The following is a 24,334-nucleotide window of genomic DNA, read 5'->3' as shown; positions in this document are numbered from 1 at the left end:
AACACGATCAGGTTAACCAACAATCTATGAACAGTATTAGTGTGGTAAGTTGAGCAAAAGTTTGAAAATGAGTTGAAAAGGTTATAAACAAACACACACACACATTTTACAAGACACAAACTTCAGTTTGTGTGAAATAACAATCAATCATGCAGCTGCTAATTGCCTTCTGTGTTGCTTAATAAAAAGTTGAAGGGTAGGGCCACTGTACAATGGAATGCAGCAAATTCAAACAAGTTGTTTGGCCACACCTTCACATACTTCAAGTTTTTAAAAATCATATCAACTCCATTTGTTGTGTATAATTTAAAAAACAAATGAAAATCAATTCCAAAGTTTTTTTGTTTTTTTGTTTTTTTAACTCATTTGAGTTCACTGTTTGCCTTGAGGTCCCTCCGGCGGGGTTTATCATTTTTAAAAGAAAAAAAAAAAAAGAAATAAAGGCTTATCCGAGTTTTGGGAACTAAACAACTAAATTGAAAATAATTTATACTCCGTGAAAATTACTTGAAGCGTTCAGAAAAGTGCTTTCCATGTGGATCTGCGCTCCTTTCTGTGTGTTCTTTGTATGGACTGAGAACAAAGGAGCCTTTACTGTAACAAAGAAGCTGCAGCGACTTATACCTGTTGCTGTCCTTCCAATAAACTATCACAAGTTTCTTTGTGATTCTCGAGTTAAGGTATTAGGGGTTCACCTCGTGCCATCTCGTTGCCTCCGAACATTGCTGCTAATTCGTGCAACAAGTTGAATTTTTGTGCCATCGTTCAGTTTCTTGGAGACTTTACACCTGATTGCATTGTTCTGAATTCCCACGGTGCACTGGCAACTTCGCAACGCCACGATCACCACTGAAATAAAACTACTGCAAGAGGAAAAAAACTATTCACAAACTATTTATGAACTAATATGAATTACTTTGTCTTCTCTCCATCGTGCGTAGAGGGTCCTTTCTCCGCAAACTTGTGACAGGCAGCTGCTTTGTCTTGCGCGTCGCAACATCCCCAGGAGACAAAAAAATACGGCAACACTACAAACTCCATCTCCTCTTCGTTAAAGCTGACTGTCAATTAATTCTAAGTGTCATATATTGAGTACTGCTGAGCGTAATGAAGATGCGTGCCTCAGCATCCCCTCAACTTCTCTCCTCAAAGCGCCCCGCATCAGACAAAGGAAAAGGGGACCGCTCCTATCGCTCTCTCTCCCCCGCTGCCGCTGTTCCTCTAGGTCTCTCTCCCTCTCTCTCTTGTTTGTGTTCAAGTTTGAGCGCTGACGCACCATCTACAGCAGCAACTTTTTACTGGAAAGAAATCCCAAAATCGCTCCAGGGATGCGAGCGGAGGTCGTATCCCGCCCCGGAGACAACTCACCTGGGGGCTGGTTTGCTTTGTGCGCGTCGCGGTGCCTCGTTGAAAAAGTTTGAGAGGGCACATCCAGCTTTGTGTTGTGGAGTCCCCCTTTGTCTACACGTGTGATAGATGGATGGGGCTCCTTTTGGCCGCGCCTAGTTCATTTCGCTCTCCAAAGAGTCCCGCCCTCTCAAAGTCAAACAACTATGCACACAACAATATAGACGGGACGAGTGTGATTGAGCTGCTGGGAAACAGGAGAGTTCATTGTTTAGTGAGGGATTCAATATATGTGTTAATTTATCTTTTCTATTTGAGCTCACTCCACTAATTGTCAGCTTGTTGTGATTTTAACATTATATTTCATTGTTTTTATTGATGGATCTCATTCATTATTTTACTGTGGTATTAATGTACAGTATTTGTTAACTCAGTCTTTGCCACCTGTCAGCATCTTGCAGCTTCTTCCCTTTGACAACTCTCTCTCTCTCTCTTTTTCTCTCTTGTGACCACTGCAAGTGAAACTTTACTTAACTAGTAACACTCACTGCTTTCTTTTCCTTTTTTCCCCCCCTCCTCTTGTCTTTTTCACTCTCAGTGTTTGCATATACATTGCACAGGCCGTCTGACAAAAACTTTTCCTGAAAGCACCGCTGGGAGACTACTGTTGTGTCTGGACAGCAGCAGCATGGAACAAAGAAAGAGACAAAAGAAAAGGTCTCATTGTTTTGTAATGCACAGAGCAGCACGTGGATGCAACTGATGATGTTGGTGACGGAGGTGAAAACCTTCTTAACTGAAAAGCATCACTTGGAATCAATAGGTTTATTAATTCTGACTCTTTCATTTGATTTGATTACATTTGATTTTCAATTTTATGTTATTATTATATACAGTGTTTTATGATAAACACTAGCACTATTTAATTACTTTTTTGTACTCTCTTAATTTGATTCTGTATAAACAGATTAATTGTTCAAACATGTTTGACCATATTTGGTAGCTTTATGAACTAGTCTTTTACTATTACTCAGTTTTAATTATCAGTCAAGACTATTATTAACAAGTTAATTACGAACATGAACTCATTACAGTGCCTATATGAAAAGTATTCAGCCCCTTGAATGTTTTCCCTTTTTATTTATTTCTTTATTTTTACATTGAATTATTTAGTTTGACTTTTCTGGCAAAGAAAAAAAACAGAAAATGACTCTTTTGTTATGGTGAACTGAAAACAGTTCTGTACGAAGTCATCTGAATTAATTAAAACTATGAAAATAAGGAAAGGAATAATACGTGATTATTCACCCTCTAAATCGTCACACAAATACAGACCATATTATTGCACTTAATGTCTGGCAAGGATTGTTGGTGGACCAGTATTCTGTCCTGAAACTACACCCTAAAGACTAAACTAAACCTTCAAGAGACTGTGAAAAGGTTATTGAAAAGGGAAAGTCAGGGGATAGATTCAAGCACTGATCATGCTTTGGGGCACAATTCAATCTATCATTAAATAATGGAAGGAATATGGTACACGCATAAACCTGCGACTGTGTGGTGTACTGCACTTTCACCCGAAGGAGAGATAGCTCCTTTGGCAGACAGGAAAGGTAGAGAGACACACAGGAAGCATCACTCAGGTCCTGAAAACAAATGAGACAAACAAACAGCAACTTGTGTGGTGTTACTGTTAATGTGAAAGCAGACAGAGCTAGTCAAGCAGAGACTAGAAACTAAAGACAATTGGACACCACCACCACCACCACTGTGTTCTTCGTTGCTCTGCCAGACAGATAGGGATGAATAATACAAAAGGAACGCTACTTCTCGAAAGAAAATCTGTGGGAATTGAAAACAACAGAAAATAAGTTTTAAAAATGCATCATAAAAAGTGAAGGCGAGAACCAGCTGTACCCCCATGATCACCAGTTCCACAGTACCATCCACCTCCTCTGGGTTGAAGATGAGGCAGCTAGGTAAACAGCAAGGCAAAGATAGAAATATAGTCATATCCCTCTCGCCCCCTCCAGCAGAGCTCTTTTGCCCCCCTGCTGTGGTTTTACTGGGCCACTGACTCCAGCAGTCAGCCTGTTCTGCTCCACTCTGCTCTGCCCTGGCTACTGTCTGCATACCTCCAGCTGAAAAGTCAGCTGAGCCACGCATGAGACTGCAAACTGAACGGGAACTACATACAGCTTAGAGGAGCTTAAAACACACACAGAAGGGCTGGAGCTATTAGGAAATTTAGAAGATTATACGACATATTGATGATATTATCTCCTTCCATGGTGCATTTTTATCAGTTTTCCAAAATGCATTCCAAGCTGGAATGACTGGTTTAGAAGTTTAGATTATGAGTTTGGTAGTTACACGCAGCCAATTAAGCTGTGATAAAAATGCATATCTGCAGTTTGGTTTGATGCTGCAACAGTGCACACTGCTCTTTTCTTTAGATCAGCAAATGTAAGAGGAGTGCTGCTTTTATTACAGAGCAGTTTGTGTCTTTACCTCCTCTTCTGTCAAACCAAGAATGACTCCTGTACACAAGACAGTGAATAAAGTGAATCTGCTTTTGACATTACATTTTTATAAAACAAAAAATAAATAAATAAATAATATATTTGTTAAAGTTGAGATAAGAAGGTAAGAGTGAGAATGAAAAGGTATTAAGGTAGGAGCAAATGTCATTGTGGGAGGCGTCTGGACCTATGGTCAAATGAGTTTAGATGTAGAATGATACCATGCATTTGTTAGTATCTGCCATAAATGTTCTTTAATTAATTTGTGTCATTAGTATTCAAATAGATATATAATTATGTGTCACCTACGCACAGCGTAGCGTTTAGTAACTGATTCATAATAGTGTGACCCAGTAGCAGCACGTAAGTGGTTAATAGCAGGGGCCCAAGAATGGCTCTCAGAGGAACTCCAGATATTAGCAGTGCGCCTGAATAGAAGTATCCTACATAATTAAAGTCCTGCTAATTACCTACTCAGACACACAGACAGTGAAACTCATTTGACATTAACAGGAGTGCCCATTTAAAGGTTTTATAAAAGCATTTATTTAAAGTCATGCTATATTACAATGATTTTGAATCCCAATACGGAATAAAAATGCATAATGCTACAAACATTAATTACTACTGGTGTTTACATACATAAAATACATCATGGCTTCACATAGTCAACACTACAGCTATATTAAAATAGGCTACACAAGCAGCTGTGCCACTTTTATAGTAATTTCACACAACTAACGCAATATAATAGAACAGAATAGTGTGAAAGCAACCTCAAATACTTACTGCATGCTGAATATTCCTTGAAAGTGTCAATGTAGAGGATGTTTCATGTTAGCGTATTTTATTTTTATTTTAATACTAATGTTGCCCTAGTGGAAGACAAAGAACAACAAAAGTTCTTCGCCAAGAGTTTATGATGTACAAGTAGACAGAGGCAGACACTTTTATCGTAAGTGACTTACAAGTGAGATACAAGCCAAAGGCAGGGTAAGCAGAAAGAGGTCTTGTCTCTACTGGACCCCTACTGGAGCCACGATTTGAACCCCGGTCTGCCACATGGAGGGAAGTGATGTTACCACTCCACTATCCAGCCGTTTTTGGTAGATCGATGTTCGGTTTAGCCATGGTTAGTGTTTAAATAGCCATGTACTGTGGATTAATTTTATGCACAGATTTTAAACCACGTGTGCACAAACACACCCACACACACACACACACACACACACAAAAAAGACACACACACACATAAAGGAGACAGACATGCTTGTCAGCTAGGCTGGAGGGCCCTTGGCTGACTGCTGCTAAACCAGCCCATCCCCCACAAGACAAGTCTGGGAGAGGGGGGAGGGAAATCATGACTGTCTGAACACCAGACAGCCAGCAGACAGCACAACATGCTAGGATAGACCAGAACAGAACGTCAGCTTTTTTGGGATCAACATTTGAACTAATACATGTGCATTATGCAATAAACACAATTATTACATCTATTTCTTATCATTCAGCAAATGAAACATGGCTTCGGAATGTATGTAGCTTGTATAAATGTAAATGGGTAACATTTCATTCGATAGGAATTTATGTGTGCAGCCTAGGCAACATAATTAACTATTCAAGAAACATATTCATAAGAAACATGGTAAGACTTCGAGACACTTTGTGTAAATGCATTGATAGTGGCCCCTTGTTGTGATGTATAATCTGATCTGTTAACTGCTTTGGTTTGCTTTTTATATATTTTTTTTTTCTTTATTGCAAGTGACACTAGTCTCTTTGCTTTTTCCATGCAGTAATAAAATGATTTTGCATAATGCATAATGTTTTTTTTTACTCTTTAAACCACAAATCAATATTGAATGACTGTTTAAACTGATAAAATTAAGCTTTTGTGAGAGCCCTTGAGGATCAGAAAAAAACTGCACACAGCACAGTTTCTCAGATCCATTGGTCCTCTTTAGACCCCTTTAGACCCTCTTTCTGAGGTAAGACATGTTATATGGCCATATAATCATCAGTATGTCACATTCATGCCTCATGTCAGAATTCCTCTACTCTTGGTTTAACAAGGTTAAACATTAAAGCCGAATTAAAAGTATCTCTTTATATAGTTACAATAATCTTGATTTGCTACATCTATATCTACACTGTATATCCATTCCATTTCATCTCTGTAGGATGGAGAGCAAGCTCAGTCCTGTCTCTGTCACTGAGAAGGAAAGTGCTCGCATTTTCGTAGTTCATTGGTTAACATCTGAAAAGCATAATAGGTTAACTGGAGGCCATTTCCAAACAGTCTAGGAGATATTAAAGAAATAAAGCTCTGTTTATAGATACATGTATTTGCAAAGAACTGAATAATAAATGAGCAACTAAACAAATAAACTATCTAATATATGTCATTTTTATTATTATTATTTTCACATTGCAGTCCCCAAAGCCAATCTGATCCCTTCTACCAGTAAAATCACAACAGTAGTAGATCATCAGTAGATGATTCTTGGTTAGAGTTCACTGTTGCCACAATTGAGATTGGATTTCCCAAATGTAGCCATTTATCAGTCCTGCTTGGCAATTATTCAATATTAACCACTTCTGGGAACTAATCAATAGTTATCCTTGCTATGAATTGTCTGAATTGTCAGCTGAATTATGTGCTGTCATAAAAACGGAAAAGCTACTAAAACTGGTGTAGTACCACGAGTCAATAGCTTTGATGGACCTCTATTATAACGCTTTAAACTTTTAGTCTTATGACAGCAATGTCAAATGCCAAAACACACTAATCAATATACAAGTTGGGGATCATAATTAGGAGCTGACATTTCTTCCTTGTTATGAAAACTAAGATCTTTTTCTTCTGCTCACAGCCACAGACAGATTAAAAAAAAAAAAGGGAATCAGGAAGAGAGTGGTAGCGTTTCAGTTCCAGCTGATATTTATTTCCTTCCTTGAAAAAGTTCTGTACACAAGTTTATATCAACAATCTGACAGGCAGTGAATGGACACAATGTAGCTGGCATGAGTTTGCCCTCCTTTTTCTGAGTCTCAGAAAAAGGTGGTTCCTTGTTTATGGCATGGAGACAGTAACTTATAATTCTACACAGCATATTGCACAGGATGGATGAAAAATAAAGTTAATATATTTAAAAATGCTTTCATATATATATAAAAAAGAGTCCTGAACTGACCACCTTCAACATAAGTAAGGATGTGTAAAAGATAGCAGTTCTAGACAGTGCCTGTCCTCAATAGCAACAACATACATAAACACACAATCTTTTTGCTTTATAATACAGTCAAATATACAAAGTTGAGTTCACGTTTTTCCTCATTTTTTCATTTTTTTCTGAAAAACACGACAGCTAATAACCTGAATCTGAAATACAAATGCTATTCACCATGCCATAAAGATACTAAAACAATTATTAGCTAATAGTTAGCCGACAAGTATAAGAGATTATATATTCAAATACAATGAGAAACGCAGTACAAGTAGGTGTTGCGGAACTCAAGTCAGAAATTTGAATATGCTTGATGTTATCATTCTTGTTGTTTGCTTGCTATATTGATAGTCTGTTAAATCCAGTAGTTTATTGGCAAATGTTGACATCAGATCATGAAAATATCAAGAAATAAGTCAAATTTAAAGCTACAATCTCCTCATTTGTTGTCATAGGCAAGACGTCTGACAGGAAAATGCAAAAACAAATGGCTGCTTCAGAGAGTGAGGCTGTTTGTGACCCACATGGTCCACAGGAAGGGCCTCTAGAAGTGATGCGTTCCTGTGTCTTTAAGGAGCCTGCAGACTGGCACTGTAAACGTAGAAGGTAGGCTGATACAAAGACTGGTGCTGCTTTCAAGTGCTGTCGGAGAAATTGCAATGACGACTTTGTAAATGGGTAGTTAAGTAGGTCTACAGCACACCTGTTCTAACAGTGAGGGATTTTCTGAAAGTGAAGATCCAAGAGGCTCTGTCAGTATTGGATGGTCACAGTCAAACAAATATTGCCAAATTAGTGAATTAAAACACCACTTACACGCCTGATTTTACCTATATCATCCCCTCTTCTTGGCCACTTAAGTAAATAGTAAGTTGGCGCCTTTAATTTATAAAATTAAGCAATAAGCACCATAAGACTCGTCTTGTCTTTTTGCTGAGTAGCCTTACAAAAGCGCTTGAAAGGGCAAGTCCAAAATACACGAGCTTTCCATGAGCATTTGAAGGCAGCATGAAAACCAGCCTATAGGGGTATTAAAAATTAGGAAATCCAATACAGCTGTATTAGTAGGCTACACACACCGATTGTTGACTCCCCCATTTTCTATATAGATTTGTACAAAAATACACTGAGAAAATAATCAAACTGTTTCATCTCTTTTAAGTGTTCAAAAGTGTGTACATTTAAATATAAAAAGAAATCAAAAGTTTGTGTGTTTTAAAAACTCTAGCCCTTCGCCTGAGAAGGAAATGTGACAGACACAAACATACAAACAACTGTGTACGAAAAAAGAACCGGACTAGATCATGTGTACGACAAATAAAAAAAATGATCCAGTCGAAAATGCTTGGCCCAGTATATAAATACAACATCCCATATAAAATGGCATCTGAATACATGTACAAAACAAAGCTCAGAGGATGAAAAAAAAAAAAATCGGTGAGAATTTCTCTATAGCTATCATCTGAAATTAACACCAAAGAAATTTGGTCCTGAATCGTAGAGAACACGTGTATAAAGTTCAGCACAGATTTGAAATTGCGTTTGAATCCTGAAGTTTGAAAAAATTACAACAGCTGGTGATTATTTCAATGTCCTTTTTGTTTTTTGTTTTTGTTTTTGTTTTTCTAGAAAAAAAAAAAAAAGAGAGAGAGAGAGAGAGAGAGAGAGAGAGAGAGAGAGAGAGAGAGAGAGAGGAACCGAAGCGAGCGCCACCTATCCATTTAAATAATCCTAATACTAGTTTTTAAACTGCTCGACAGTCTCACAGAAAATCTCAGCACAAGATAGGAACAAAGTAGGCTATCATGCTTAACATGTTTTTTGCTTTTGAGAAAATATTCGACTTGTAAAAAAAAAAAAAAAAAAAAAAAAAACATCAACCCACCTCGGTTTCATTTTTTTTTTTTTTTTTAAATCCCTCTCGGTGACACACCACAATAAAAACGTCGCTCTCGACAGTCAGTCCCATGTCTGTACCTTATTCAGTGGTGAAGTTCACTTGGCGATTGGTTAAAAAAAAAAAAAAAAAAAAAAAAAAGTTGTGAAATGTCCCTTTTTTTTTTTTTTTTTTGTCTCTTTAAAATCAGCAACAACATTGATTAAGTGAACGGCGGAACCGCGTAACGTGCAAAATCAATCACAGTTCAGTTGTTCGTTTTGAGGCCCGGGTCCTGGACCGAGGCTCAGCCCGTCTCTCCCCTCTGCGCGCCCCTCTCTCCTCCTCCGCCGTCACGCGTGTACCAAGAAGTCCCGCGGTCCAAAAAGGAAAAGTACAAAAAGCAAGTGGTTCGCTTTAAAGTGGAGCTTTTCACGGACCTGCGCCTCCCTCCTCTGAGGACGAGAGGGGACTAGGGGCTAGTTTCTGGTGGTGGTGGGGTTTTTACTGGTGTGGTGCACTTGTAACGCAAACTGTTACAGCCGCTGCACCAGCAACCCTTGTTTCGCTTTGTGGTCGTGTTCAGCTTCTCCATCCTCCTCTCTGGTCCGCTCAGTACGTGAACACCAGGTTGGATATGGTGGACTCCAGCCAGTCCCCGGAGATCATCTCGCTCACCTCGGGAGTGCAGTAGTCGGGGAACTCGAAGTGGGACCCCCCCGAGCCGGACTCAAAGTTCAAATCCAAGTCCCTGTCCAGCACCGAGGAGCCAAAGCTCCCCAGCGACATGTTGTCAAAGCTGGGGCTCGGGTTAATGTCGAGCAGGTCGTCCTCGAACTCCTCGTCCTCCGAGGAAGACGAGGAGGACGAGTGGGACGAGGCGGACGAGTGGGAGCCGGAGGGAGTGGGTGAGGAAGCCCGCCGGCTGCTGTACGTGTGCCCGCCGCGGCGCTCCGACGACCCGCCCAGGCTGCTGCTGCTGCTGCTGCTGCTGCTGCTGCTGCTGCTGCTGCTGCTGCCCGGGGAGTCGGCTCCCTCCTCCCTGCCGCTGCCCGCGTCCTCGTACAGGCTGAGCGGGTCGCTGTCCGCGGAGCTGCTGAGTGTCGGACTGGCCGGGACCACGACGGAGGACGTGGGGCTGACGCTCAAGTTCGTCCCGCTGCTCCCGAACACGTACACCCGCTTGGGTTTCTTGCCATCCCCTATCTGCTTGGCCGCCGAGGACACGGATTTGGACTTGTACAGAGAGTTGTGATGGTGGTGCTCTGACGGCTGCTCAGAGGCAAACGGTGATGCTTTGGTGCTACTGTTGTTGTTGTTGCTGCTGCTGCTGCTGCTGCTCCCGAAAAGTGATTTGTGGGGTTTGCTGCTGCTGGGTGATTTGGGTCCATTCTTCCTCGATGATGAGGACGTCTTAGTGCTGGTGTTGTTCGAGCCACTGTTCAGTTTCTCCCCCTTCTCTCCGCTGCTGCCAGGCTTGGAGGCGCTCGATTTTACCTTCTTCCTCGGCCGGTACTTGTAGTCGGGATAGTCCGCCATGTGCTTGAGCCTGAGCCGCTCCGCCTCTCTGATGAAGGGGATCTTGTCACTGTCTCTGAGCAGCTTCCACCGCTTCCCCAGCCTCTTGGAGATCTCCGCGTTGTGCATGTCCGGGGACTGCTCCATGATCTTCCTCCTCTCTATCTGCGACCACACCATGAACGCGTTCATGGGTCTCTTGATGTGGCCGCTCGGAGTTTTACACCACGCCGGGTTGTCTCCCAGCTTGTGCCCGGAGGTCGAGGAAGCCGTGGAGCCCGGGGAGAGAGGCGAGGCGGCCGAGTCGAGGTCCATGCACGCCCCGGAGTCGGCGCTCGAGTCCCCGGCGAAAAAGGACAGCGCCTCGGCGGTGCTCTCCGTGTGGCTCATTTTCTGCACCATGCTGCCCGGTCACACGCAGAGGGAGAGCGGTGTACGTGCTCTTTCTCTCCCTCTCTGCTTGCTCCTGCGATTCACTTTAAAGCACACTCAGCTATTTCCTCCACTCTTCACAGTTTGAGCTGAGTTTAGTTTTTGTTCATTCACTCCTGAGATGAGAACAGTTCAGTCCAGAGCAGCCTTTAAAAGGCTGGATGTGTAAAAAAAATAAAAAACAAATTAAAAAAAAAGTTTAATTTCCAGGTGCTGTGTGTGTTAAAACAGCACGGCCAGCTTAGCCCCCTCTCCACCGGGTAACCCTGTTATCAGTCTCTTCCTTCTGTGTTAGAAAATCAATTCAGCCGTGTGGTGGCTGAACACAGTCTATGCAGCTGCAGAGCGCAGACTGAGTGCCACACGGTGCGCCCGGGCACTTACAAAGCGCTCAAGTACAGTGTGTAAAGTAAGTGCTTTTTCTCTGCATCAGCTCGTTCCCCCTCTCCTAGAAACAAAAGCCATGCATGCTGAGGGGAGAGAGAGAGAGAGAGAAGGAAGGAAGGAAAAAAAAAAAAAACCCAGAAACCTAGAGCGAGTTACACTGTCCACCTTCCATCTGCAGACTTACTGCCGAGTTTCAAGCAGTCCTCCAGTCTCGGCCCCCCTTGCTTGCATTTATCCCTTCCAGAGATACAACGGCGATAAAAATCCACCAATGGGATGCTGTCGCTACCCTGCTTCTGCGCCAAACTCACGCCCCTCCGACGCCGATTGGCCCAAAATTGAATCTAATAATAATCAGCGCGTGCAATGAGGAGCCTCGTGTCTGACCTCATTCCAGAATACAACAAGAAACTTCTTTTTTTTTTTTAAAGAGACACTGGCTTATGTTATGGACCCCCCCCCCCCCCTTTTTTTTTCTCCACTCTTACCACCAGCCCATGTGTATACCATTAACATATAGCTGTATTGGAAGCTAAGTAGACTCCAAGTCAAGCTGGATACGCTGCGCGAATTCAACCCCTCCTCATGTCTCCATACGAGGCGGGGTTGTGCAGTCTCTTTTGTCAACCTCTCACCAGCACACCAGACAGAGGAAAGAGAAGGAGGGAGGCAGAGAAGCAGGCGGCGGTGTGTGTGTGTGTGCGTGTGTGTGCAAACTGCCTGTGCGAGAACACACATCCGCAATGCTCTAAACTGACATCAAGTGCAGCTTTCTGTGTAGAGGGACAAATAAGAGCGGCCGACGGAGAAATGGTTTGGCGCTGCGCCTTTGCGCACCAAGTATTACTTTTACGCACGGAAGATATTAACGCACAACAAGATAGAATTTATGTAGAAACATATAGGTGGTAGACACAATTAATGGCACAATCATTACCTCTGCTGTCAGTGAAAATGTGTTTTATTTTGTTCAGTAGTACCATCCCAAGTGGTCTTAACTTTGTCCAAGTTATGATCTCGTATCTGAAAAACTCTAATCAACCCCACTTAAATAAGTTCATGCAGCTTTTAAAATTAGCAAGGGGTCACAAAACGGAAAGGAGCAACCAGGAGGGATATCAGCAGACACACACACACACACACACAAGATCAGGGGTAATGCGGGGTGTCGCTAGATGGCGTCGCAGAGCCGGAGAGAGCTCCGCCGCGGAGAATTTAGGAAGGGTAGAGATCAGACCAAGCATCCAGAACAGTTACCAGGGGTGAATTACATAATGTCTCTGTGTGATTGGGAGGCATCCAAGCGATGCTGTTGTGCAGCGCATGTGTGTGTGTGTGTGTGTTAGAATAACATGACCGTGGTAAGATATAACAGGCAGTGAAATAAATGACAATTAAAGCCCTTTGGAGTTGGTGGAAATCATCTTGGTTTGAAAGTCACCACTGTAATGAGTTCAGCTTCCGAAGGAGCACAGGATGAAATGAATTGGAAATTAAAAAGGAAAAGCAGTGGGGTTTGAATATTGTATATCCGTGCGTCTTTACCTAAATAAAAAGGAGACTCAGAGGTGACTTGCGGATCACTACTGGGAAATTAGCATGGAAGTACACTCACCAACGCCACTGGATACATTTCACTGGTTACAATTATATTCAATATGGCCTCATATATGCAGAGCATCCAAGTAAAGCAAAGGGTAATTGGGCTCCAATTTGTGTGTTCATGGAGCAGAACTGCAATGGAAATAAGAATGTCAACTCATAAACTCACACCACTCCTAAATGCCATTTTAATAGGGAACCACAGGAAACTGCTATAAGTCCATGCTATGGAAGTGTCTGTCTTGAACTTAGCCTTCACAACAACATACTGTTTTTTTCTGTCCTCCAAAAAGGTGATGGGGACCCAGCGCACCTGGAGTGACAGCTGGTGAGCCTTTCAAGCTAACACCTTATTCAGTAGCTTGAACAAGTGTCCTCCATTCGATTCGATTCTATTACGCAAAGATAAATAAGACCTTTCACCTAGTTTTGGCGTCATAGTTAACTTGAATACTAAAGTCTTTTTCCTGGCTGCCCACACTTCTCTGTTTCTCATTCTCTCTGTCTTTCCCTCCCTCTCTTAGTGTATACATTAGTATGCCACACACACACACACACACACACACACACGCACGCCCGCCCGCACACACACACACACACGCGCGCGCACACACAAAGTAGTGCATTCAAACTTTCCTCTCGCTTTCTCTGTCTCTTTCTTTTACTGCCATTGTTCCAGTGAGGTGCAGCTGCCACGCGAGTTGGAGTGGGTCGCGTGCCAACCCTAATCTCAACAGGTGTTCTTTTGGGTGTCTCTCACCCCACACACACACACACACACACACACACCCCTCCATCTCCCCCCGCCACTTCTTTGTCTGTCCTTACTCCCTCACTACTTATTCCCTTCCCTGTGTGCTTCACTTCACTGCTTTTCTTCTTCCTCTCTCACAAATTCAAATTTACTTTATCAGACTGGCCATAAAGTTCAAACCATGTTCTGCCAAAGCATTTTGTACAAAGTCTCCAATAAAAGTATCAAAACATAAGAAAACAAGCTCACAAAGATTTGCATGCACGGTACATATTACACCATGCACGCTACACATGTGCTGTACTACACTGTGAAGCTAAATGACTACTACATACTGTTATAAAGGAGTCACAGCAATTAATAAAACTAAAGAATATAAATAAGATCAGGTAGTACAGATATGAAAGACAAGGAAATTAAATCAATATCTAATAGAGGAGGCTTCTTTTTATGAGTTCAGTTCTGTACTTTCATGTTTTGTTTCACTGGTTTTCCCTCAGGCTGGTTTTTTGACATGCTCTGACATATTCTGCTTCCATGGCACTGTCAGGGTTTCCTTCAACTAAATTCTGTTTTGGTCTGAGAGTGTGTCAAAGTCTTGGTATGTGCTTTTATTCAGGTAAAGAACAGGCTACATTGTGGCAGAGGACTTGCTACCTCTCACCCATCTCTATGTCTCTATGTCTCTGTTCTCAGCTTTCTCCCCCTGTTCGGTTTAGTTCGGTTTGCTTTATTGGCATGGATGTTAGATGATCAGTGTTGCCAAAGGACCCCCATTGCTTTTTTTTCTTTTCTCTCCATGTCTCCCTCTCAAGATAAATCTGATCTGAGGTCATTTGTTATTCAGAACACTGACACCATATGGCCAGCCTCCCACTCAGAGTACATCCAGTCGGTTTCATGAAAATTTAAACCTTTCCCATATAAAATATTGATGGAGCTGTATTTTGACTGGCTGTCACAAACACAACTTAGACTTTAGACTGCTAGAACTGCACTGCACATAAACCGATTGCATCCCAAGGATGTTACCATCTCAAACATTCCTGATTAAACTATGTAAACCGGCAGGCTGATTAACATATACAGTAACTCAGCAGTGCAGAAACCTGCAGGGTTATTTTTGAAACAGCTTGATCAAGGATCAAGATAACCAGTAGATCCACTGTGTATAATCACTCTTTGATAACACGTGCCACTCAAATTAGAGACTGCATACGGACCTGCTTCATTCAGCGGCTGACAAATACACAAGCATGGGAAAGAACAGGACTACAGAAGAGTGTGGTGGAGTTAGGACGCTGGCGAGGACCGAAAGTCTTTACTATGCCTGACACCAAAATTGCAGCGGACCATCAGATTACCCCCTACTCCTCCTCTTTTTCCACTGTGGCAAGCAGCAAATCACCACGGCTCCCAAAACTGCATCAATTTGACAAAAGAAAAGCCTGCAGCATCTATTACTAAACTATAAATAACGCTCTTTGATTTATTATGGTTTTACTGTGATTAAAGTCAATGTTCACAACACAGTCTTTTTACGACACTACGACAGGCAGATGGCTGGTTACTGTATATATGAAATGTATTTATTCAGTCTTATTTCGGAAACTTTGTTTGAACAGGTGTTTTCAGGCCAAGATACAGACAAAGATGCAGGCATACAAGAACAAGAATACACACAAACTCTGCGCTCAAAGTCTTATCTTATCCAGAAAGAGCAGCTGCATAGTATAACCCTAGCTTAGCTGTTAATGATTGGTAGTGCATTTAAGAGTGTGCGTCCATGTGTATGTACACTTACTTTACCCCCACAATCTCTCGTCTTTCTCCGCTGACAGGAGCTCATTATTAAAGGTCTAGCTTTGATTTGAGTTCAGCAAGGTAAATTTGAACATCTGTCGCAGTTCAAGGTTGTTTCTGCAGGGGAAAGCAAATACAGGCAAGGAAGTGATTAAGTGGGGTACAGACACACACGCGCACACACACACACTTTACATTTAGCAGGTAAACGTGTGAAAAATGTAAGATCTTTACATTTATAGTTTTGTTTTCTTAAGCATTTATATGGTAAAATAACAACAGAACATAATGAACAGGCTGTAGCCGGGTGTAAAAGGTTTAGGCTGCTGACAAAGGAATTATATTCTCCCCGTCATTCTAAATGTTAACTACGAAATTCCTGCTGCACATGCATATTAAAGTACTTATGACATTTGGCATCTGACCTTCGTGTGAAAAGTGCCACAGTGTAGACACCGTGTCATTGCAGCAGGTGACTGGTCACCACACTGACAACTTCAATCCGCCATTAAGGCTGTAGTGTGGCTTATATAAGAAATGTATGAGACGTGTGCCTCCGTGTGAATAATTCATGTATTTGGGTGCATAAACCTGAGTTCATCTGTGTGTCCGTGTGTGTGTGTGTGTGTGAGACCAGTTGTCACTGAACTCTGACAGAAACCAGGTATCAGAGAGACACAGTGTCACCCTGTCACCTCCAATCTTTACCTCTGAGACAGTGTATGTGTGTGTTTGTGTGTCACAAACAGAGAAAGAAAGAAAGAAAGAAAGAAAGAAAGAAAGAAAGAAAGAAAGAAAGAAAGAAAGAAAGAAAGAAAGAAAGAAAGAAAGAAAGAAGTCAGAGTTTTGGATACACACATTTTTTTATTTTTTTATTCTTTTTGATTTGAGTGAATTTAAATCAATTTATCATCTTATTTTATTTATAATTTAATCATTTTATTCACTTGATTTACCTTCATGTTTAAATTTGAATTTAATAATCTAACCTAACGTAATCTAATCTCGCTCCTATCAACTGATTAATGCTTTTGTTTCACATGCACTCACACATAATTGTCACCTGTCATAGACAGGCATAGTGAGAGAATTAATGCAGAATCACTCCCTGAACACGTGTACGTCTCGTGAATACTGTATTATGCAATGTTTATAAAAATGCAGCATGCAGATTACAGTACATATTATTGAACATGCCAGTCAGGTGGGGGCACTTCCATTTCGTTTTTCACTGTCAAGACTTTGCCTTTGGATTTCTATAACAAGGGTGGGTATGATTTCTATTCTCTGTCTTCCGCCATATTAGAAACATATTGGATGTAATCTATCCTCCATCCAGCAAAGTGACAAAGTGCTTTCTCACCAATTACTGACTGCCATCTCCCTCTTCACACCTGGCAGACAGAGGATGTGGCTAACAACGTGTATGTATGTGTGTGTGTGTTAGACAGACACAGATATAGGCACAGGGGGAGAACGGGCAGTGAGAGACACACACACACGTAGATTAAGTCAGAGAGACGTTTTAGAGAGGATGTCACTTGTGTTTACGTCTTCATCAAGTGAATGACATATCGTTATATCTGTGATATCACACTGCTGTAGTTAACCTTCTATTGCTGTGTTCTTCTCCTATTCTCTTTTGCTCTACAGTTGAATTTGGCGTAGGGTTATTTCCCATTATTGTGCACATATTTAAGTGCTTTTCTTTTTGGTAATACTACACAGTGGTTCAGCTTCTGTGCCATTTGTTAAACTGTAAGGTTTGCTGTTTTGAACACCTGTTTGCTGATGATTAAGGACACACGCTGGATTAAACAAACCAAACTTGGGTGGAATAGGGTTGGCTAACACAAGCAGTGGAGAGAGTCATGGCTGTTCAGAGCACAATATTCAGTAACCTAATTATAATCAATCATAAACAGAAGGGACATTATCTCACACTGCTTAACGAGTGATGTCTAGTAAATACAATAAGAAACAACCATGGCCCAGATCTGTGCATCCGCAACTGTGTAGTATTTTCTGAACTAGTAGTTGTGGTGTAGTTATCATGCTCTGTGCCTTAAGTTCTTGAAAAATAAAATCCTGGAAAACCATGTTCTCTGTGAGTAATCTGAAAACCGAAGGCCAAGTGTTACCCATGGGTGAACTGAGCCTTAGTCATTTGGCAGCACAGGCACAATAACTACTGGCTGTTTGGCCCAATGAAGCACAATTTGTCTGTCTACTCATCTTTTGCTCTAAGAAAACAGAGGAACACATGAAGTATTGCAACTTAAGCAAAACCTGTTTAATCAGATTTGAAAAGAGTATAGATTAGTCCACAGCAAGGAACTGCAGGCAACTTCTTCCACATGTGAACCCATTCCTTAAATGAATGTGTCCATTTTGACTGAGGAGGACAACCTGAGACTGGCCACGGTAAATGCAACCCTGTAGGTGAAGAACAGCAACTCCACCACATAGGACACAAGCAAGTACAATAAAAAGAAAAACTGGTTTATCAAAACAAGAGTTTAGAGAGAACAGGGAAATTAGCTGTTGGTAATGTTGGACAAGGCTTTAGAGCCAGAGAGAGACGAAGAAATCATCTTTTATGAAACACCCTTTGTACAAGAGGGTTTGAAAGATTATGAGAAGTATAAAAGTGAAGAGGAAATTACAAAGAAGGGAAAGCACAATCTGCTTTCAGACTCGTTTTGATGGACAACAATGACAGGTTCAGTGCTGACTAAAAGCAGGACAATAAAAGGATTAGAGCAGCCTTTGAGGAATGCTTTAAAGAGGTCAAGGTAGAGTGTACCAACAAGCTAAATGACCATAAAGAAGTAGAGACCAAGATCCTCTAGGTCAGTAAAACAGGCTACGCTCGGACAACGGCACATCTGCAGACCTTGACCCTGCTGAGTGTAACAGAAGTAACAGCCAAATCAGAGAAGCAGTGGAAAAACAAATGCGACAGCCTGAATGAAAGCTTGAGAAAGGCACTAGTTGCAAAAGTTAACAAGAGAAGAGAAAATAAGAAAAAGCACTCGCTGTAAGAGATGTATTTCATGAAAGGATTGCAGAAGGCAAGCGAGGATCAAGAAGAAATGTAACCTCCTGATTGTTGAGAAAAATCTGCTTCAGGTTTCTTTATTTCCCATTTTTACATCAACATCAAGTGGATGTTAAATAAAAATACTTTTTTATAAGAGACTTTTTCTTCCTTTTTTTAGACGCCTGCCTTAAAATGAAGAAAGAGAAGAGAAGAGGAAGGCCTCCTGTTCTTGGAGCAGACCAAAACACAAATTGTAATTTGCACCGACAAAAGCATGGTAGTCAACCAATCCTGCAATGGCAGTAGAGTATGTACATGATATCACACATTACTTTCTCCTTTATTACTACAAGAAAACATCAATGAAGATACTATGTGGAGTAATGCATGATGACCAAGAAAAGCTTATTTCAAAACCATACATAAGAATTTAGCTATTTTGAATATAATTATAGCATATATATATAATTATAAACATGATGATATATGGTCCATGTGTGATATTTGTGTGTGTTTATGTATATGGTGGTGGTCTGGCGGTGTATGTCTCTGTGATCTCTGAGGTGATGACTGCCGTGCGCTTACAGACCCACTCACACTCCCTCAAATACACACAACTATTTGTTATAACAAAAGACCACCACTGACAGTGATTGATGGGTGATCGGTGGTCTCAGCTGATCTACAATGCTGCAGCCAGCCACACACACACACACACACACACACACGTACGTACACACACACACACACGTACGTACACACACATGCACACACGCACACACACACAAACAAATTCTGCCAGTCTGCCACTACAGAGTTAGCAACAGTCTGCGTTTTGCCTCCCTCACTTCTCCAAGCCAGTCGCTCTGCACTGCGGCAGGCAGGGGAAGGAGACACACTCGCACACACACTCTTCTGTGGTTCAGTCCCATATTTTTTGAAAGGGAAGAGACGAGGTGCAAGCAAAATCTAGACAGCATGGCGTTTTTCACGTTTTTTAAAATGGAGAGCTGCTGTGAAAAATCCAGCAAACAGGGGATTTCTGCTTTCTTTTCGTTGCCTTTTGGTGAAAGTTGCTTCGGAAACATTTCGAAAAAAGGAGTATCGTCGTTACAAGAAGGAAAAACGCACAACTCGACCTGCCAACCAGAAAAGGGAAACACCAAAAGTGGGGAGAAAGAAGAGGAAATGTGGACCTATGTGGTGAATTTTGAAAGCGCCCGAACATGCTATGTTCCAAAGGTCTGTTGTTGGATGAGCATGAGAAGGCAAGAGCGATGCCAAAGGGTTCTTCCTGCTCTGCTTTGAAAACACTATTGCAGCAGCTGACTTCTTGGGCTCTGTTACTGCTGATAAAGCGATGGAAATCTCCTGGTCTCATTCCAGGCTATAGATGCAGCCAGGCCTTATGATTGTGCAGATTCTGCGCTCACCATATGCAATATGATTCATATCCAATACAGCGAAATCCAGCCAGGCAAGCTGTCCAGCAACCGGCACCCAGCCCGGAGAAACTGCAGCCTCAGTGTAGGAGAAGAGGAGGCAAACAACTGGGGAATGAACAAATGGTGAGAGAGCTAGAGAGAGAGAGAGAGAGAGGGAGAGAGAAGAGCTTTCAGACAGGGTGACCTACATTCAGCACTGTCTGGACTCAAAGACAGTGAGAGGGACAGAGAAAGAGAGAGAAGGATGGAGATCGCCAGCAGAAACAGAAAGCAAGAGGATGAGATAGCAGGAAAAGATCAAGAATGAGACAGACAGAAATTAGTAGAGGCAAAGAGAGACAGCTGATCGTCAGCCGATATCATTCCTCCTTTGTCCATTCAATCATGCCCCTTTTGCTCCCTTCCTCTTCTCATATCATCTTTCTATCTGCTGTTGCTGTGCTTTTTGTCCATCCTTTATCATTCATCAACCATTGTCAGTGTCAGACCGGCAAGCAGAGAAACATTTGGGACAATCCCTTCCACACTTTTGTTGTTTTGCTCATGCTCCTCATCCTGTCTCCTTTGTCTCTTCATCTCCTATTGCTTCCTCTCTCTTCACTTGCCTCCTACCCCTCTCCCTATTTCTTAACCTTCTGTCCTCCATGTCCAACCACCCTTAACCCCTCCCCACCTACATTTATCTCTGTCCTCCTTCTTTTCCTCCTCCTCTGTCAGCATTTATCTGTCTCGGGCAGCTCTAATGGTATTTTGATGGTGGATTACTTTGTCTAGTTGCATGCTGTTATCTAGTGACACTGGAAAGGGAAGAGCAGAACCAAAGGGACCATCCTCCTGGTAAAATAGAGACTCCATAGATTGTCTGTAACAGCAGCTTATTAAGACCCCTACTTAATTATGTGTTATTGCTAGGACACTCTAGCAGCTGTAGAAATTATGAAAGGAGCAAAGGAATAAGTAATGTGAGAAAAGTCTAAGGCTGTTGTACATTTACAAATACCAACCAAGAGTTGTTTGTAGTGTCCTGGACAGTTTCACATGCTGTTTCACCATTTTCCTACTGTAACAATGACGATAACAGTCCCCTAACCTTAAGCAACCTGAATATTATTTTCCTAAACCCAACCAAGTAGTTTTTGTGTGGGTCGTATCTGAGCGGAGGGACAGACAACTTAGATTTTGCCACTTAGCTTGAAGGACTTGTGACCTGCAGCAGCAGCCGCTCTGTCTGAGAGTCTGACTGGTAAGCTAGGCTTCATGGCTTTTTGATTGCTTTATGGATACATAAAATGCTCGTTCTCACAGTGTTTAATCACTGAGTGTACAGTTAGTGTGACGGCCTGCCTGGCTGAGCACTTTTCCATCTGGCTATATTGTTGTTGGGTTTTTTTTTATTTATTTATCTTCCTGGTTGCAAGTTCCAAGCAGCGTTCATCCCTTCGCTCTCATGATCTCCCTTCCCCTCCGCCTCCCTCCCTCTTCCCATCTCTTCCCTCGACTGTCAAGTCTTCAGGGATCAGCGTTAAGGACATGAGAGGGGATTGCAATTGAAGGAGAGGAAATGACATGGGTAATGGATGAGGCCATATAGGCACCTGTCAGGAAAAATCAAAGGTGGAGAGGAAGGAAAAATAAATTATTCATGCCAAAGAAATATTTTGCTTTCACCTTCTTGATCACAATCACACGTTTCCTGAAACTCTGAAAGAAGAGGAATTTCTTTCTTTGCAACACCTTTGTTTCTGACTTTTAGCAACACTCATATGAAAAAAATCACACTTCTCATCAATAATGAGAGGGTGTTTTCTGTTTTCTATTTTCAAAACGTGTTTTGTGCAAAAGCAAAGAGCTCTGTTGGAATGCCAACTCCCCCCAGTGGCTGTAGCGCTGACAGATACTAGCTTACTTGGTTGACAAGCTTGTTTAGGCCACATCTCTTTTTATATCAGCATAATAAGTTTGACCTTTACATAAACATGCATTCAGTGAACCAGCAGCACCTCCCCCATGTTCCATACCGCATCTCCCGACATCATCTGGAATGTCCATTATTTGTAAAAGCCAATTACACATCACATCCCTTGCTTTAAGCCACTTACAGTGACTATTGTATGCACTTACATTTCTTTCTCTCTGTCTCAATTTAACCCTATAACCTGTCTTGGGGAAATTGAAGAAACTCTTCTTGGTTGGAGTTACTTGAACATCATAGCACAGTATTAGTGGATGGGTTTGTTCCCATTGCAAGGAGTATGTGCTAGACAACTCCAGCTGTCAAACACAGTCCAAAAAGGGCTACAAAATTGGCGATGCTGTGCATGACTGGCAGGATGGTGAATGCTTGCCTCTTAGAGTAAGTGGCATCTATTAGTAGAATGGTATGAGGGAGGGTTTTTTTCTTTTTTGTATTCTCACTGTATAGCTCCACGTGGGTCCTTGCCAAGTCATTTTCTATATGACATTTCAACAGTGAATAGTGGAGGTGGTGTTTACCTTGCCTTTACAGCCTTTTCAGAACCTGCTCTATAATTAAAAAAAAAATGCACGGCTGTCACTCCTAAGGCTTTATATTTGATTTTTCCCATTTCTGAAAAGGACGGCATTTTTCAAGCAGGAATGTGTTCACAACACGTGCCATAGAGTATGTTTCTTTTTTGGCATATATGCTTTTCTGACAGATTAATTCAAGCCCCAAGAATAAATAAAAAGTACAAGCTATGTCATATATTACTAATCAAACTGTCTGCTTCTCGATTCCACCAAAAACATTCAAAGAGTAAATTCAACAGTACATGAGTAATGTGGTATCACCATAAATGTACATGTATAAGTGGTATGTGATTCAAAACGTACCATTCACAAAATGTTATATCTACGTATGTTGTTTAACATGTGTTCAGTCGATATACCACATTTCCATTCAGTAGAAACCTTTAGTAGGCCTGTTATAGGTGTCATCTAATTACTGGAGGAAGTGTTCAAAAGGTTAAACCAGCTTTGTGAAAGCGCAGAAAGTTGGTAAATTAATCTCAGTTTCGTTGTCTTCCTTATGTGTTATTCATTATGTCAAATTTTGGCACCCCAGGGAGTTAACTTTGGCAGAGTGACGTCCACGAATCAAATCTGTGGTGAATTGGCTGTTGAACATTATACTAATAAAGGCCTAATTTTCTTCCCTTTCATAAGCCACGTCTTTCACATTAAGCTGTATTTCCTCTTTGTGTTGGATACATCCCTATTGTCAGTAGGTGGTCAAGTGCTGTATTAAATCCACATCATTATTTTTCATCTTTCTCATCTGCTTGTAATATACCAAATTTCCCGTTTGATTAACTCTTCCTACTCGGATGTGTGAGATAAGACTGTTGCATTATGTGAAATGTTACACAATGACAAAGCTCTGCACACTAAATGACACATGCACTTAAACTATTTCCAATCAAGACAAAGTGGGGAAAATGTCTTTGACAATTATTCACAGATGTCCTTCTGCTGTCTTCTGATTCTGCCCAGTTATATCTGTGAAAGACCCACATCTGCTGTGTGAAACCATGGGACTGTTGAATTAAAATGATGACGGCTTTGGGCCTTAGCTATGAAAACATCTGACATCGTAAACTGGTGAACATTTTAGAACGCAAAAAATGTACAATGACACATTTTTAAAACCTTAGTTCAGTTTTTATTTCTTTGTATAATGACATCAACAGAATTAAAAAATCATCAGGATGTTATATACAAAAATCCAGTATATAAATAAATCAAAATATACAAGGTAAGTTTCTGTGCTCCACATTGCAGAAAACCTAGCATGTCCTATTGTAATTGTCTCTTTGTCATTTAATTTGATGGATACACAAGAATAACTGTACTTTTTCCCAGATCTGTGAAAAATAATTACATCAATTAAAGAGAATTTGACAACATGATTTTGTCAGTGATGTTTTTGTGCTTCTTCTGCCAGTAAACACATTTAACAACTTAAAACACCTCTTTATATTCATGTATGATGAATGCACCATAACAAGTCTAATTATACATTTGCTGAAAGTATCACACTTCCGTGATGGAAATGATTAATTTTTATATCAATGCTGCTTTTCCAACTAAGCCATCTAACCCATCTTTAAAGCAGTAGGCTGAGAGCAGAGCAGAAGCAGATCTGTATGAAACTGTGTTTTGACATTATACAGACAACTCCAAATGTTTAGTGAAGATCCTCTGTGTTGCACATAATTAAAACTGTCACTTGAAAGTTTTCCTGTCCTGCAGACATTCTGCCCACTGTTCTATTGTATCTGGAGCTGTCTCACTCATCCAGAAGGTGAGAAGCAGGTTTCATGTAACAGACAGGTCCAACCAGCTTTAAACCACTGAC

The 24,334-nt window shown here is 41.3% G+C and overlaps 1 protein-coding gene and 1 long non-coding RNA gene across 2 annotated transcripts in view; both read right to left on the bottom strand.

Moving 5' to 3' along the window:
* Positions 1 to 1,456, bottom strand: part of LOC113171131 — an 86,252-nt gene extending 84,796 nt beyond the window's left edge. Inside the window, exon 1 of the long non-coding RNA XR_003299677.1 lies at positions 1,369 to 1,456. This is a non-coding gene — a long non-coding RNA (uncharacterized LOC113171131). The remainder of the gene's footprint in view (positions 1 to 1,368) is intronic.
* Positions 1,457 to 6,792: 5,336 nt separating this feature from the next.
* On the bottom strand, positions 6,793 to 11,536 carry sox4b (SRY-box transcription factor 4b). Its single transcript, XM_026372917.1, has one exon. It carries the CDS (start codon positions 10,890 to 10,892, stop codon positions 9,585 to 9,587), a length of 1,308 nt encoding a protein of 435 aa, XP_026228702.1. The 5' UTR covers positions 10,893 to 11,536; the 3' UTR covers positions 6,793 to 9,584.
* Between the last annotated feature and the right edge of the window lie 12,798 nt (positions 11,537 to 24,334).

This window comes from Anabas testudineus, chromosome 16, assembly GCF_900324465.2.
Source record: "Anabas testudineus chromosome 16, fAnaTes1.2, whole genome shotgun sequence".
In the NCBI taxonomy this organism is placed as follows: Eukaryota; Metazoa; Chordata; class Actinopteri; order Anabantiformes; family Anabantidae; genus Anabas; species Anabas testudineus.
This window is presented reverse-complemented; position numbering and strand designations above follow the sequence as displayed.

Bases quoted from the DNA above. Each gene is read 5' to 3' on its own strand.
- sox4b (XM_026372917.1), bottom strand. From the start codon at position 10,892: ATGGTGCAGAAAATGAGCCACACGGAGAGCACCGCCGAGGCGCTGTCC.